Source organism: Phalacrocorax aristotelis, chromosome 5 (assembly GCF_949628215.1).
Source record: "Phalacrocorax aristotelis chromosome 5, bGulAri2.1, whole genome shotgun sequence".
Taxonomy (NCBI): domain Eukaryota; kingdom Metazoa; phylum Chordata; class Aves; order Suliformes; family Phalacrocoracidae; genus Phalacrocorax; species Phalacrocorax aristotelis.
Window position 1 is genome coordinate 46,262,530 of NC_134280.1, and position 17,926 is coordinate 46,280,455.

The 17,926-nt window shown below is 41.1% G+C and overlaps 1 protein-coding gene across 1 annotated transcript in view; it reads right to left on the reverse strand.

Annotated features, from left to right (window-relative positions):
* HSD17B12 (hydroxysteroid 17-beta dehydrogenase 12) overlaps positions 1-17,926 on the reverse strand; it is a 97,800-nt gene that overhangs the window by 31,188 nt on the left and 48,686 nt on the right. Inside the window, exons 4-5 of the mRNA XM_075094309.1 lie at positions 2,725-2,835; positions 618-682 (exon numbers count right to left, since the gene is read on the reverse strand). Coding sequence (XP_074950410.1) covers positions 618-682; positions 2,725-2,835 — 176 coding nt within the window. The remainder of the gene's footprint in view (positions 1-617; positions 683-2,724; positions 2,836-17,926) is intronic.

The window sequence follows — 17,926 nt, forward strand, 5'->3', positions numbered from 1 at the left end:
TCTAAGTGTTATGAAGCTTAATTGAGGGTGAACCAAAACCCAGATACGTTTATCAATACTTAAGCAGAAAGCACAAACCCACAGTGGAGTTTTGGAAACAAAATCATGCGCCAGTGAAAGTGTTCATAGTTTTCAAAGCACTGAATCAACCAAGATTGTCCCTATATTACAAAATGTCTAAAACTGCCATATTTAGGTTTCATAATAGTGTTATGGAATATGCAGCTTCCATTCACAAAGTTGCTTGCTTCCCTTCCCTTCAGTCACTTAAGAACCACCCCCACAAGCTAAAGCAGCTCAAGAACAGCCACCAAATAAGACCACGGACAGGAGTGATATTCAGATATTGACCTCAGAGCATCTGTCTGAAAGAGAAATATAAAATGAAGAAGCAGGGGAGAGCATTAGTAAAAAACAACTCACAAAACAAGCTGCCATCATATGAATTGTGTTCTGTTGCTTATGTAAATCTCTTAGCTTTTGAAGCCTCAATTCTAGTCATAAAACCTCGTTCTGTGAGTACCTTAAGCAAGCCTAAATACTTTTGCCATATACATTAAGCATTTAGTGCTAAAAATAACTAGAACAACACTAGAAGGTACCACAAAAGCACTTACTTTATCCAGGTCTGGAACATCAAGAAAATATTCAGGATAAACATATGAAATTCTCACGTTGTTGACTGAAACGAAAGCATGATGTTTTAATTAGATTGCTTGGGTGCCTTCTCATTTCTCATGCTTTGATTAGTGACAATTTTCAAGCAATACTTTTAAAATGTTGCATTTAAAACATTCTAACCCCCTTAGCCAAGTTTCCTTAACTGCAGATATACTTGTACACATACAAGTGGAATGTGAGAGCGGATACACGAGTCATTTTAAACATGTAAGTGTTAATTCTCCAATTGTTTAAAAGCTGGCATATTTAGCATGCCATAACCATCTTCCACCACTTTCACAGCACAGGGGAGGAACATTTCCTCTTTTAGAAATGTCAGCACACACCGTGCAAGTCTACAAGCAACATCACTGCACAACACAGAGGTGCAGTAGCAGAAATGGGAGTTTCAAGCCAATGAAAAGCTCTCAGTGCCTAGCAGGACATTAAATGAAACTGTTTAAGATATTTTTTTTTTAAATAAATAAATATAAAGTGAAATAAGATACAAAATAGTCTCCTGGTAAGACTAAGGGGCAGGGAGGCAGCAGCGGGTGGGCGGCAGGTGGCAGCAGGAGCCCAGGCGGCTGCGGATTGGGCAGGAGGCACTGCCTTCAGGTTTGCTGGTGTTCTGAGACATGGAAGCGATATACTATTCTGCAGCAATTGCTACGCGACAGGCAGCTTCCAAGCCCTGCATCCCCCGAGTTGCTTTTGACAGGACAGATGAGAACAGAAGTTATTTTAATCTTCAAAGTTTCTTTGGGAGTTATTTCCTTCAGAAATGAGAAACGAGGCATCCACAGCTTTGTCACAACTACTCTTTACACAAAACACATTGCTGGCAGTTGCAGTTACTCCAATGGATTTGAACTTTTATAGCAATTAAATAGTGGATGTCATGAGTTGCATATACTCAAATCTGTCAGAAGTATTGGGGAACATTCCGGGCTTTATCCTTTAATGTTATTTTTTAATTAAGGTTTTATACACACTATTTTCATGGGCATTATTTGCAGACATCACACAACAGGATTAATCTATTAGCAACGAAGTTCATACAGTATATCATAATGTGTGTAATACATTTTGAAATATGCTTTTTTTTTTAAAAAAAAGGCAGTTCTAGCTCCAGTTAGTGCACTTCAGGTTAGTAAAATGAATTTTGTGGCGAGAAGTACTTCATCAGATAACATACACCAGTAGATGTCTGAGCCATGCGACTTTGTAAAATTTCATGCCTTATGTTTAACCATCACAGGTTCTCATCCCCATACTGAGTAATCATAGAAATACTGGCTGTCACTGGTATATGTGCTTCTAACGAAAGAACCAGAAAACTGATAAGAAACTACCTTTACACCACTCTTCAGAAAAGATTCAGGTAAACTGCTGTTGTGTTTAAATGCTTCTTAACTTGTGATAAACACCTTCTTGAAACCATCTTAGTTTTACATTCAACAAAGTAACTGGATGGATCACCTTGTTTTTTCAAGGACTACCACACTGCCTTACACTCCTACAATATCAGAAGCCATGCTCAGGTGTTGCTACCAGTAGAACCACCACAGCTTACCAACATGACCAGAACATGCTTAAAACTTTTGAAGCAGGAGCCCGTTACTTGATGCTACATTGTAATGATTAAATGTCAACAGCTCTACAATTAAGAGTTAACTGTTCTACCACAGGGTTCTACTGCTAAGCTGAATTTAAGTACCCAGACCTTGCTTAGGTTCCAAGACAGCATTAGGTAAAGTCACTGTGCACTTAGTCACAAGCTAAAGAGTCTTCAGCAATCACAGAACACCACATGAAAACCATTCAATAAGCATCACAATTCCTGAAATCTAAGCGCACATGCAAGCACCATCTCATGTAGTGTACCACCAGCAAGCTAAAATAATAAAAAAACACCTCATCGAGCATGCAGCAACGTAGATTTAGTCAGGCAAATGTTAGCTTTTGTTAATTGGTTTCAGTACACTTCAATATGGGAAAAAGTTAGTGGGTGTGTCAGGACGGAACACCACTATGAAAGATTTAGAACAGCCAAATACAAACCTAAAACACCAATTTCCAGGCCTTCCAATCCCACTTTGATTCTGCTGTAAATATCTTCTCTCTCTCCAAAGTCTGCCACAATGGCTTTTGTTTCCACTTTGTACTTCTCCTCTAGAAAAAAAAAAGTTTTAAAGTTTACGTTTGAATTAGTTGAATTACCATTCAGATATTAAGAATGTATCAGTTATTATGGTTTTACAAGACACTGTGTTAAGTAGCTAATATTATAACATTTTCACCTCTGCAGTAGGAATCTTTGGATTTTAACATAACTGGCACGGGAAGTTTATGACATTAAGCTACTTCTGGTGAGAATATAAATTCTCAAATGAGTCCGCATTTTGTTTGTAAGGTATGATGAAGATGGCAAGAAACCAAATTATGTACGTTTGCACAGAATAAAAAAAAAGCAGAAATCGGAAAAATGCATGCGCACAACAGTGTTCAAGCACACTTTAAGAACACTTTTTTCCAACTTAAGCCAAATGGTAAATGATTTGCTTCAGACCAAGTGACATAATTCTTTATTGCCCACCATTTCCATTCTCACTTCTGGTGCCATAAAGCTTTTTGAACATAAATAAAAAAGGGAACATGTGGGTGAAAGAGAACAGCAAAACTTCAAGTTTAATCTTTCCAAAACCATTCCGATGGAGATGCTGTCATCTCCACCTTTAACATAACAGGAATAATACATGTAGCTAACTACATTTCGAAGTAGAAAAAGAAAGCAAGTATTAAAAATACTTCATACAAAAGCAATTCTGCTTCCATCAAACTCAATTAATTACACTGAATCAAAATCAGTACAATGTCGTCTCAGACTTCAAAAGAGCAGAACAGTAGCTTAACATCGCAGCATCTCTGTTTTGCTGCACCTGGCTCCCACCCTAGTGCTCCTTAAGGAACCTGTACACAGCCTCAGAAGGCTTTTAAAGCACTTTGCCCCCAGAGCCATTCATAAAAGCAGTGCCATGTTAAAGGAAAAGAATCATTCACAAAAAGATTAGAAGCAGCCAGATTCCCATGATGCTCCTTCCCATTCAAGGGAAAGCTGCGACTCCCATGATCCTGCCGTCCATTCATGCAGAATCATGAATCTACTGAACTCGCTGCTTTGCTGGCTGCCTCCCCTCCCCCCTCACAACAGCCCTAATGGCAGATGAAATTATTTCTCCTCCTTTTCCCTCTTCCCACCCTCAACCTCTTCATCTCTCCTGAACAGCTGCATTGTTCAAAAAAAATCCCCTGAGAGATGTTGCTATGTCAAATGACGACGTAAATAGCATTAAGCCCCTACTGCAGCAGCAGTCTTGTGATCGAGTCAGAAGAAAATCAAGTTCAATGTTGGGGGGGGGACCGGGGGGGGGGGAAGTAGAAATGGTCTATTTTTGAACACAGCTGTTCTAATATTTAGCATACACATTTGAGTTCTTACAGGACACTGAATTAGAGGCAGCATTAGAGGCATGTGTAATATGTGCAAGTGGACTGGGCAGGCAAAGCCCAGGTCACACCCTTCTACACACATGCCATTTTTAACTGTTTTGTGGGATCTGCAGCTGTCCTCACTGCCTCTCCAATGCCTCATGAAGCGAGAATTGTTTAAAGGACCCAAACACCATCCTCACAAATTTGCTCAGTTGGTACTGGCCCTTTTATACTAAACACTTTTCATTAGGATTGTTACCAATCTATCTTCGAAGCCTTTTGAAATCACTACAGGGATACTGAGAGGACAAGGTAAGGAAAAAAAGCTGAAGACCTACTATCATAGGTAGGAAAAAAAAAAAGTCCTCACACCACTGTTCATGTAAGACCCTTCTTCAAGCCTTTAGAAAATTAGCTAGGAGCCATTACATTTAAGGTAATTAAGCACCTATAAAAAGATACAGCACCCTTTGTGGGCAGAGGGTGGGTAAGTACAGTGTATAAAAACATATGAAAAGTAGAAGACTGCCTACTGGCAAGGCCAGGAAACACAATCCTTGTGCAGTTGCTCACAGCAAACATGTGAGGCTCTTGCCCCAGCAGATGCCACCTGCTGACCAAAGCCTCCCTCTCCATTTGACACCAGCGTCAAGGCATCCTGTAACTTCTGTGTACCCCATGCTCTGTCCCAGAACCTGCGATAGGTGGGATGATCCGCTACATCAGAGAAAAGACTAGCAGATACACCTGATTAAACTGTTCCATGTCAAACGATGATGCAAATAGCATTAAGTCACTTCCACGTAAGCTCATCCTAATAGTCGGAGCACAAGGTGCAGAGAACAGGTGTACTCTGCTCTGTATGAACAATGGAAAAAGAGAATTTTCTCAGTCTTAAGAAGGATTAAGATGTTCTCAAACAGGTGGGCTAGAAGAGAGAATAGCACACATCCTTCTTTTATCTGCCAAAAAGACTCTGAAATGTAGTGTAACAGAGAAGGAAGCAAGCAGGCTGTGTCCTAATCCAGGGTATCTAGCAGTGACTGGGCTCTTGCTGTCCAAGAAGACAAAAGCTGAAACTCCTTAATGGCGCTTTCAGCTTGAAGACCATGAGGTACTCGGGAGCCACAGGGAGCAAAAGAAGGGTATGAGCCAGTTTTTGCAGTCAGCAGCTAGAGGATCTGAAAGAGCTGATATTATCTGCCAGCGTGTCCAGCTTTCCTGATGATACATTGGAAAGTGAATCTGATGTTTCATCTTTGGAACTGATACTTTAAATGCTTCTTAGCAAGGGGCTGAATATTACACCACCATGTTATCAGTAGTTGTGGGGATGAATATTACACCACCACGTTACCAATCGCTGTGCAGCAGTTGGTCATCACCTACCCATAGGTATCAAGGATGAGAAAGGAAGATCAGCAGATCTCCTTTACATGTCTCAACTCTGGCACACCAGGGTTTTAATCATCTCATTTACTAAAAATCTCACGTAAGATCAGTATTGACCCTACAAATAACTTTTAAGATAAAACTTGTACATGTCCAGTTAATTTACAGGGCCCGTATGACCTTAGCCAACACTTCTGGTAATTTAGCAGGAGACCAGATATGCACAACAGTATCCTGGTAATCTAATAAAAGCAGACATGATCTTCTGCAATCACACCATCATTTGAAAGATAAGTTGTTGACCACAAACAAAGCCCTGACAAAACATCTTCAGAGCTGTCGGAAGGCTGAACGAAACAATAGTCATAATGGTGATAGAGCAAGATGGTACAAAACAAAAAGGCAAGGTGAATTTTTTTAGAAGATACAGAGGTGGATTCTTTCGAAGATCCAGATAGCAACCCAAGAACACAGTCAGACTGTAGAGGCACAGGCATGTCCCAGGCCAATACCTGTAGAAAAACAGTTGTCATGCAGACAAAGGAAGTATTAAAAAAACACACATTAGAAGGGGAACAAAATATAACTGAAAAAAATATGCCACCTTTTGCACAGGTGGTAAAGAAGAACTGACCTCCTGAGGCATGTTCCCATTCTACGCATTCCTGCACAATACAGGATGAGAGAGTTTGGAAACAAATAGGTTGTTTAATCACGTTCTTCACATACACACCGTCAGAAATGCAAACACTTTTATGGATAATCCCTTGAAGAAAACACTATCTTTAGTATCCTCAGAAGAGGACTCCAAATAGTGTCTTGGTTAAGGTGTCACCTTAACTTGGTTAAGGTGTCACTATTCAAAACAAGCATAGAAGACATTTAAGCAGTCATTCCAGGTCTGTCCAGAGGTCCATCTATGCAAGTATTTGGTGTTCTGTACCAAATAAAGAAAATGGTATAAAGAATAAGGAAAGTACATAGTAATGTTTCTTCAATTTATTATCCCAAGCTCCAACAGTTTGTTGCTCAGAATCTTCCTGAGCTATGTATGCCTACCCTGATGGCCTTCAGCCAATTCTTCCTACAGTAGTTTGCCCGATGACGACAAATCCGTACACGCTTTCAGCACTTCATTACTGCCACGTTTTTTGCTTTTGAACCTGCCAAGAGCAGAACTAACCAAATTTCAACTTGGTGTGCCTGGATCCACCCTGATTGCTCCATCTGACAATGTTTTTGAACTGCCATCTCCTCCTCCTCATTCACACTTCAGAAAGGTATTTTTTCTTTCCCATTCCTGTCACTATGCATTGGTTGATGCTGCACTGACATTTGGTTGCTAATATTGAAGAGGTAACTTACTTTCATTACTTCTCAATTTTGAGCCAGAGGACATTGAAATGTTAACATCTACTTGTTTTCATGCCCATCTTTTCAGTTTCCTCTGCATATCAGACGACTCCTATTCATCTTACGGGTCTTTTGGAATTTTAACCTGTCCCTTTCACCTTTTACAAATCTTACCTTAACAAATTTCACAAGCACAAGGAAGGTGGAAAGGAAACAGAAAAAACAAAAACTGTATCTATCCTACGCCTTCTTTCTACATGGTCTCCACCATGATAAACTCATGCTTTGAAAAGAAAAGATGCATATTATATATCCAGATCTCAATAGTCTTTCTAAACTCTGGGTTTTAATTTTTGTACAGACATTGTCTGATGTTCACGGAAGCTCTTGCAAACAAACTTTATTAGAGTCTCAGTTTGACATTTTGAAGTCAGAAACTAAATTGTCACATTCAGGATGTTTATTAAAAGGATACTCATGTATTCATATGTGATTTAAGTCATCAGTAGTTTGCAGGAAAAGAATATTTACTCTTACACAGATGCAATATTAGTATTTACTTAGAAATGCAAGAATGAAAGCTGCTAAAGCTTGAGAGGCCCAGAGGAGACCCCAGTTCTACCTTAGGATGGAAACAGTACCTCCAGGTGCCAAATGAAGTTAATTTGTAGTCAACAAGATCATAAGTGAAAGATGTTGCAGCACTGGGGGGGTGGGGTGCGAGAACAGGGGTGGGGAGTACATAGTCAAAGAAGACAGACTGGTGGAGCTGGAAACCACACACTTCAGCAAGCAGGCAGCCATGGAGCAGGCACAACTGAGAACTGAAGACAGAAAGGTACGGGCTAATACAGAACTGTGAAGTGGCTAGGAGATAAGCACCTTCAAATTTATTTTTTTGGAAGCTTGCAAATAACTGAAAGCAGCAGACCCCCTAAACTGAAGTCTTGGTTGACAGACTAAGAAAGTGCTAAGGAAGTTAAATTTCCAGTCACAGATAAACTGGGCTCAAAAGAAGATTCCCCCAGAGGAGTAACCTGTATACTTGGATGCAAAAGCAAACAGACACTAGCCTAGTGGTCAGGAGAAGCAGCTCAGTTTACCTGACAGCAGCAGTATCAGTGGTACAAAGTCTTGCTGAGAAACAGGAAAACCAGAAGATCACCATCTCTTTAAAAATTACATTAGTACTTGCACTGCCTGTTTCTAAGCAGCTGGCTACAGCAGCTTGAATTTGCACCTGGTATGTTGAAACAAATCCAGTCAACTTTGCAATAGAGGTTCAGGATATGAGGCCCACATTGTAAGCAGGTACTGGGAACAGTTACTTCAAGCTGAAGGAAAGTACATTAAAAACCTCTTGCTAGAACTGAAGCATATCATCACTTTACGTTCAAAGCCTTATATAAACATTGCCATCACAGCGATGTGGTATAAAGCAACGGTTTGCAAAAACATAAAAGATGTCTCACTTGGTCTTTAGCTTCAGGATGGCCAGAGATGCAAGCGAAATATTAGGGGAAAAAAAAAAAAAGCTCTCCATCCTTCATCATACAGGAGGGAAAAAATTAAGTAAGGAGATTCAACTACATCTGCAAATGAAGATGTCATCTTTCCAGTATTGCTGTAGTGCCAAAACTCACCCTAATCCAGCACCCACTGTCCATAGAGTTTTAACCTTTCAAGAAAGGTTAAGAAGCTGAGAAAGGAAAGGAAAATGTGAAAACCTCCTGCTTTTTAGCACAATATCTATGCAGGGCAGAGACAAAGAATTTAAGACCACAGAGTGGCTGCAGATAGCTTTGCAAAGCCTTTGGGGTTTTTTAAAGGAAAGCCATCCACTTTAGGAATGTATCCGCTTTGGAACTTTCAGAGCTTGCAGAAGTAGCACGCTTAGTGTCATGTATGGCTGGAATCTGTTTTCCAGAAGGACCAGATACTTTCAGACTGGTGATGGCAGATTGTGATTACACACTGATAATATTTACCATATAAAAGCATGTTAAAGTTAGCTGGGTATAACAAGAGCTAGCTCTTTCAGATAATTTTGTAGAGAATTAAGAATGCAAGGAATGAGCTTTGCCTTTCAGCACAGTAGAGACCAGCTGTGAATTACAGTTCTAAGTTACGAAGGGAAGTCCAAGATATTGAGAAAGACATGAAAGATGTCTCCCCATCCCAGTCAGTCACAGAATCACCAGAGTAGCATACAGATAGTTATTAGAAAAAAGAGCAGAAACCCTGGAGAACCTGCAATATTCTTCGGGCATCAGATCCCAGTAGCACAGGTCACAGAAGGAGAAAAGGCGATCTAGAGCAAAGCCTCTGGACTCTTGCCACATACATTTTATTTATGTTTTGATTACCAAGTTCATAGACAAACTGAATACCTAAAAGACTAGCCTTTGAGGGGATGAGAGTTCCCATTTGTGTAGCTGTATCAGTCCTTGTCCTGAATGACAGATCATGTTTCTCATTTCTGCAAAAGAGGACACAAGAGAGACCAGGGCCTGGAGAGCAGCACAGAAGATAAGGGAGGGTCAGTGCCAAGCCCTCATCCAGAGGGACGCTGCACAGAAGAGACCCCATGCAAGAGAACACGAGCGTTCAAAAGCGGAGCAGATATGCCACAACAGATACAGTAGGATTCTTATTACGATACGTAAGTTATAGACTTTTCTATAAAACTCTGAAGCAGAGTGTCAGTAACCTAAAGAACAACAAAAGCTGAAGTTAGTTGTAGCTAAAAGGAAGCTCTGCTTGCACCTCGTTTGCAAAAGAAGTGTCCAGGTAGGAATGCTATACTGCATCAGCTTCTGCATAGCATAATGAGATGCCTGCCTGCAACTTAACAGAACTTGTTATGTTTCAACACATTTTTCAAAATCACATGGGTATGAACATTTGGTCAAGCACTAACAAAGAGGTTCAGATCCCTTTCATTCAACTACATGTGCACACTGCCAGGAAATTCCTTACGTGCTGCACTAGTTGCACATGTAATTTCATAAATACAGCTTCCTTAAAAATAACTACTATTTTTAAAATCTAATCACATATAAGTATAGAACAGGTAAAAAATCCCAGACTTTATTTAAAATGTTACAGTTCTGTTTAACAGCTTCAGGTTTCAAAATACACACGCACACAAGTCAATCCCTCGCTTCTCAGCTTTCAAAGATGACAGAGCAGGAGATGGATCTTTAAGACAAAGTCCACAAACCCTTGAGCCACAGAGGACATTTAAGTTTTTAATGTTTATAAGCAGTACTGTTACTACAAAACATAGGAAGAAAACACACTTTGTTAATACTTGCCAGCATTTGCTCCTCTCTGACTCCCGTTACATCAAAATATATTGCAGCTTCTAAGATACACTTACCAAGTCAGAAGAATGATCTGAGCAACACACAGGATCAATGAATGAGCCCGTTCACCCAAATATTATGCTTAATGTTGTAAGCTTTCCTAAATCAAGCTTGTCCTAATTACAAAGCTAACTAAAAACACAAAATCAAGCAGCCTGTAAAAACAGCTGCAGAGGCTGCCAGCCAAGGAGGCTGCACAGTCAAGTCATCACAATGTTTCCAAATGCCAATGTTATTTCAGGCAGTAAGGCAAGCACAGCTTTGACGCTCACCGCGCACACCCCCTCGCTCCGGTACACCACAGCAGGGCCAGGAACAAGACACACCAACAGGCAATGCATGTGCGACCGTCCTTGTGCAGGTCAGGAGTCCCGCCTTCCAAGAATAGCATCAGGTTTGCCCTTCTGTTGTTTTCCTCATCACTATCTCAAAATACCTACTATGCTAAAGCTGCACAAAGAGTTTGTTCGGACGCAATCCCAAGCTGTTTCAGAGATAAGTGCAACAGGAGGTGTGGTACGGGTAGTGTTGTGTGACAGGCAGAATCTCAGACTCCCACGTCTCCTCTCCTCTTTCCCTGACGCTATTTTCAAACCCCCCCAAGGCTTTTTTGATATTTGTTGGTGGTACTGGTTTTTACATAGCATGAAGAAAGCTATTTTTAGTTTACCAGCTCACTTTATGCTGGGCATATGGACTATTTCCAATACCTCCTGTAACACTTAGTTTTCCTTAATGTCATTATTATTGCCTGACCAGGACAATATATACACATGATATGTATATACATGTAAACACCAATGTTTCAACGCTTTTTGAAAATCAAAGTCTAAATTCTCCAGCCCTATAAATATTAGAACAGTAATGACTTAAAAAAAAACCACACACTTTTTTTTTTCAGATTTAAGTTCAACAGAGTGAATTCAGAATGACCAGAATTATTTAGTAAGAGGAATTTAAGAGTCACGTACAGAGACTGAAAGGTATCGTAGCATGGATTAACGAAAAAGTTGTACCCTTACTCTCAAGGCAATTTCAAGAAATATGATTCACTCTACATGAATTAAAACAAATTTAAGAAGTGAAACAAGCTTCTAGGCTAATTCAGCATTATTTATGTCCTTGATAGTTTCATCTGCATCCACAGAAAAGTGTTTACTGTAGTCAAAAGACAGACACTTAAAAGAACAGTTTTCAGGGTTCTCTTAAGTGTTACTTGTAAGGGAAGACACATTGTTAATTAGCCCACATCTAGTGCACAAATTAGTATAGTACCCAGTTCAGCACTGGAAGTGTTGCACATGCTTAAGGAGTTACACAGGAAGCATGCTTGTATTTGTTTGTTAAACGATTTTTTTAATGGTGTATTTTTCATATTCATGGATTTTTTCCTAAAAAATTTGTTGTGAAAAACAGATCAATTGAATTTCCTTTCTCTATGAAGAGCTACTAACTAGCATTTATTTTCCTCACCACAACATTTTCCTGAAAAAAACCATAAAAGTAATTATCACCATATAATGATATGTAATGGAACTCAACCTGCTAAAAAAGTGACAATAGATTAAATATACATTCATAGAATGAAGCTGTAGAAGGAGGACGGCACTGTTTGCATGAGCCAGTCCCTTTCTTGTGCCAGAGAGAGACTGTTCCCTGCAGAGCCTCTTAAAAGGCTTCATTTTAAGTCTCTCAGCAATACAGCTTCCACCTGTTACCCTAAACCAGATTTGCAAAATAGACTTTCACTCAGTGAAAACAATCCAATACTCATTTTTCATGTAATATTCAGTTTATTTTACACTGAAAGTGATAAGCAATATATTGCAGCTTTTGTGTTAACAGAGGTGTTTAATGGCCCAGAGACTAACGCAAGGGCTCTTGGGTTTGGTATCCACAAAAGCTTACGTTACAAACAGGTCGCTGGCAGAGACAGGCATTAAGTTTCTGTGTATTAAAGAAAATGCAACCTATTCCCCCACCAGGTACTGCCAGGCAGAGGCAGTGGCGACCCTGAATGTTTGCAGGGATGACTAATCCCTGGTTCTTTAGTCCAGGTTTCAAAAGCACCAAATAAGTCATCTGCCCCATTGATCCAATTACCTAGCCAGTAAAACATTAAGACTCAAGACACCATTAGGTCCCAGAGTTAGTCCTGAACCTACAGACACAATATACAGAGCATCTGAGGTGTGGAAGAGGCTACTCCTGCTGTAGTTTATATGCAGAAAAGGAAACCCAAAGCACCTAATTCACATTTAAATAACCTTTATACATTTTTTTTCTTCTGGACTTTATGGGTTTACAACAAATATTGCATAGAAGCACTCTGACAGCGAGGTCCACAGCAACCATGCTTCCAATCCTTCTTTCCGGAAGAGGCTTAGTCTTGCCAGGTGTGAAAAGCACCGTCGGCTAGAACTTGTCAGATCACTTACTGCTACGTGTAACCCAGGACACTGACTGCTGAACTTTCTTAAAACGGTTTTCACCCTTAAAAGCAACCAGGACAACGGGGTCTGTTACTCCCTGTGCTGACAGCCAATATGTAAACAAAGTCCTTTTGCAAGGATGTCACTAGCCACCTGCAGAACATTTTACCTGTGGCTTATCCTACCTTGTTGGTGCCTCAAAATTCTCCTAAAGAGTTAAGTAGTCCTAGGACTGCATCCTGTAGCTTGCAGGACATCTATCAAGTGTTTCTCTCTAAGCATTCTGTTCAGTTTCTTCAAGTTAATCCAGGCAAAATTTCACTGAGAAAATGCAAGAGAAGATGATAAAAAAGAAGGACTAAGGAGGGGGGAAAAAAAACCCATACCACAGAAGCAGGATGCTTCTTGAAGAAAAAAGATTAAAACTTCCACATTTAAAACTAAGCTCCCCTCCCAACTGCTCTGCCTTTTACATGCTTTGTTGATTGCATTCAGGATTCATCTATTTCACTTATTGACAAATTATTAAAAATTAATATTAAAAATTAATTCAGCCTGAGTCCTTCATCAGCTCTCTACCATGTCTGACAACTGCTCCTTTAGTAAGTGGCTGACACCATTCAAGGCAAACCCATGGGAACTTTCTTCACTTCATCCAAGGGAAACTTTCTTCAGAGATTAAAACCAAGAGCTCATTTTGAATCAAAGATCCTTATGCTACAACTTCATGTGAAGGGTGACTTCAGTGCATCAAAACACGTTCAAAATATTTGAAGCCATTTTGTCAAGTCCAAGAAATATAGGGGAATTTCAAGTATGTCAAGCTGAACCTGGCTCAGATGATGGAAGGCTGCAAACACGTTAATTTACCTTGAAATAGATCACAAAAGGTCAAAATAACTGCCGGATTCAGTTAGTCTTCATGTTAAGCTCAGGAGACTGAACCTTGTCATTTCTGTGCAAGAAAAGTAAGAAGATGATATCCCCTTCTTCCCCGAGTTTGCCTGCATTTCAACATCCTCTGTGAAATGCAAATATTCCTACCTGCCAACTCTAAGACAAAAGGAGGATTTACCGGTGCACAGGGAGGGGTTGAATGCAAGTGACAGGACAGAGATTAAGGGGCAAAGTGCTCCCAGGTAGGAGCAGGCTGAGCATCTCCAGGGAACAGATTTGCCATGGGGGCACTGGCCATTTGTAGTAGTAGGTCCCGGTAACAGCTGAGGCACGAGCACAGTGGTCAGCATCAGGTCTGCTTCAGACCCTCTCTGCTATCTTGTTACCAAGAAAACAGAAGCAAGCTGTAAAACCCACCTGCATAGGAAATGGAGAAGGAACATTTCTGGGTTTGACACCACAACCCATTCCTTTCTTGTACTCACAAATCATGCCAGAGTAGTGAGAACAAGACAGATCGCAAGTCCAAACATGAGAGCTATCAGTGTACAACGTACCTGAAATCTTAGGGTTAGAGAGTAGCTCGAGATGAAACTACCAAGACCAAGTTACTTCAGGAACACTACACACTGAGCTCAGGAAACTCACTGGAATTAGAAAGTCAGCCTCACAGATTTTAACTGCAAAAACATGTATTTTCTTAAAGAACAACATGTTGCACAATCAAATTAAAGTTTTGGACACAAGTTCTTAAACAGTATTAAAGACTTGAAAGACAACGTATTCCAGTTAAATGATCGTCTGTGAAAATGCATGAGAAAAATAATTCGTTGGTTTGTGTTTGTTTGGTTTGTTGTTGTTTGTGAGGGTTTTTTGGTTGGTTTGTTGGGGTTTTGGGTTTGTTTTTTGCTTGGTTTGGGGTTTTTTGTTTTGTTTTTCCAATCCAAACAATTTATTGATATTATTACCTGGATGTATGTAATAGTAACAACCACCAACTGTAAAGTAGCAAGTGGAAATTTACTTTTTAAAAAGTTTTGAATTATGTAGTAACTGATGACAAACTCAAAATCTCCCATGTTGCATTTATATGCCCTTACCTACAAGTAAGTAGGTATTTACACTTGAAAGTAGGAACACTACTTAGCCACAACTGGTTCCTCTTACCTCCCACAGTTCATGCACAACTCCACCACCAATCCTGTGAAGCCACCAGCTAGAAACGTACACCAAATATGTCTCTTGACAATTTCCCTACAGGCAAGGTCTCTTTAAAGTGTTTTCCCTGCTTGACTGGTTTTCAGTACATTCTTCATATTGCAGCCCCTAGGAAATTAGTTTCTATAGCAAAGTTCTTCTCAAATCTGCTCACAACATACCTATCGGCAGCAGTGCAATAACTTAAGTTTTTCTGCTTGCAAATCCATGGCTCTTAAACCAACTGCTAGCACAGAGCACCTGAGATGTCTTGGACTATACTCATTATCAAATACAGCAAATCTGGGAACAGCCTCATTACATGGTATTCAAATAATTGTCTCCTCACAACAGTTTTCTTTCTGATCCTCCCTGAACCTCTGAAAGTGTTTAGCAACATAATACACAACAGACACTTGAAAAAGGTGCTCGAACAGTGATGTAGCATGAACTAAACTAGAGCAAGGGTTTTGTATAGTCACCCCAGCAGTCAATGTTTGTGTATGAAAACTTGATCAAAAGATCAAATATGTTTCCATAAAACCTATATAATTCCATGCAAAGGTGAATCTGAAGAGGAAATTCAACATTTTTTTCTTCTTCTATCTGTGGCCTATGCTCTGTTTCTTAGGGAACACAAAGCAGAACTTTCCTTTCCCGGCAAATCCTACAACACCTAAGTATTCTGCAAAAAAAAAAAAAAAAATCAGCTTTGCAACATGCTTGAAGACACATTGGGAAGTCTTTAACTGCTTCTAATTTGCCATGAAAGATGAGACGTCTGAGGTACTTAATGCTTTCTTTGCCTCAGTCTTTAACAGTCAGACTGGTCATCCTCGGGGTTGTCGGGCCCCTGTGCTGGGAGATGGAGATAGTGTGCAGAATGAAGTCCCAGTTGTTGAAGAGGGGGCAGTCACTGACCTGCTCCTTCACCTGGATGTTCACAAGTCCATGGGGCCAGATGGGATCCACCCAAGGAAACTGAGGGAGCTGCAGAGGAGCTCACCAAGCCACTCTCCGTCATTTAGTAGCAGTCCTGGTCAACCATGGAAGTCCCAGATGACTGGAAGCTAGCGAATGTGACGCCCCTCTACAAGAAGGGTCGGAAGGAGGATCCGGGGAACTACAGGCCTGTCAGCCTGACCTCGGTGCTGGGAAAGGTCACGGAGCAGATCATCTTGAATGCCATTACACAGCACATGTGGGACAACCAGGGGATTGGGCTCAGCCAGCATGGGTTTATGAAAGGGAGGTCCTGCCTCACTAGCCTGGTCTCCTTCTATGATCAGGTGACCTGCTTAGTGGATGAGGGGAAGGCTGTGGACATTGCCTACTTGGACTTTAGTAAGGCCTTTGACACTGTCTCACACAGCATTCTCCTGGAGAAGCTGGCTGCTCTCAGCTTAGACAAGTGCACTCTGCGCTGGGTTAAAAACTGGCTGGATGGCCAAGCCCAGAGAGTAGTAGTGAATGGAGTCAAATCCGGTTGGCGGCCAGTCACGAGTGGTGTTCCCCAGGGCTCAGTGTTGGGGCTGGTCCTGTTCAGTATCTCCACTGATGATCTGAATGAGGGGATTGAGTGTACCCTCAGTAAGTTTGCAGACGACACCAAGCTGGGTGGAAGTGTCGATCTGCTGGAGGGCAGGAAGGCCCTACAGAGGGACCTGGACAGACTGGATCGTTGGGCCGAGGCCAACTGTATGAGATTCAACAAGGCTAAGTGCCTGGTCCTGCACTTGGGTCACAACAACCCCATGCAACGCTATAGGCTTGGGGAAAAGTGGCTGAAGGAAAAGGACCTGGGGGTGTTGGTTGACAGCCGGCTGAACATGAGCCAGCAGTGTGCTCAGGCGGCCAAGAAGGCCAACAGCATCCTGACTTGTATCAGGAATAGTGTGGCCAGCAGGAGCAGGGAGGTGATAGTGCCACTGTACTCAGCACTGGTGAAGCCGCACCTCCAATACTGTATTCAGTTTTGGGCCCCTCACTACAAGAAGGACATTGAGGTGCTGGAGTGTGTCCAAAGAAGGGCAACGAAGTTGGTGAAGGGTCTAGAGAAGAAGTGTTATGAGGAGCAGCTGAGCGAGCTGGGGTTGTTTAGCCTGGAGAAAAGGAGGCTGAGGGGAGACCTTATCGCTCTCTACAACTACCTGAAAGGAGGCTGTAGCAAGGTGGGGGTCAAACTCTTCTCCCTAGTAACAAGCGATAGGACGAGAGGAAATGGCCTCAAGCTGCGCCAGGGGAAGTTTAGGCTGGATATTAGGAAAAACTTATTCACTGAAAGGGTTGTCAAGCATTGGAACAGGCTGCCCAGGGAAGTGGTTAAGTCTCCATCCCTGGAGGTATTTAAAAGAATGGTAGATGTGGTGCTTGAGGATATGGTTTAGTGGTGGACTTGGCAGTGATAGGTTAGCGGTTGGACTCGATGATCTTAAGGGTCTTCTCCAACCTTAACGATTCCATGATTCTATAATTAATCCACTAATTTTCATTGCTCAAACTGAGCCACAAGTTCAGAACATCTGGCCTTCCTATAACATCAGTACAGCCAGTTTAATGTGCAAACACACACAAAAATATCAGATCCAGGTCAGCTGACATTTAACATTCAGAAAGATGTATCCGTACTTCCCTTATGATGGTGCTTATGCAACTTGCATTTTGTACACAGGTATCACTCCTAATATACGTATATTCTAAGAACACAAGAAAATATTCTTCTGAAATAAAATGAACTGATCCTCAAAAGCCCTCTTGTTATTTGAGGCAAAGGACATCTATCCATTCACTAGGATGAGCAGGACTGTGATGAGCCACAATGAGGAAGGAACAGAAAACAATTCAAAGAACTGGAATTAGCTAAACAGCCATTCTTCATTAAAGTGATTAAGGGTCATTACTGCAGAGAAACAAGCTCAGGTCAATTTGAAGAACAACTGAGGGACCACCATAAAGAAGTTTAAAGCTACTTTAGGGGCCTGCAAGGGAAACACCCAAGTAGTTACAGCCATAGGTCTAAAAAAAGCCACCCACCTTATATATGACAACATCTGAACAGGCTGCAGAGACCACATAAGACTGAATACAAGAAAATTCTGTGCAGCTAAAACCTAGCAGGATCTGGAAATGCGA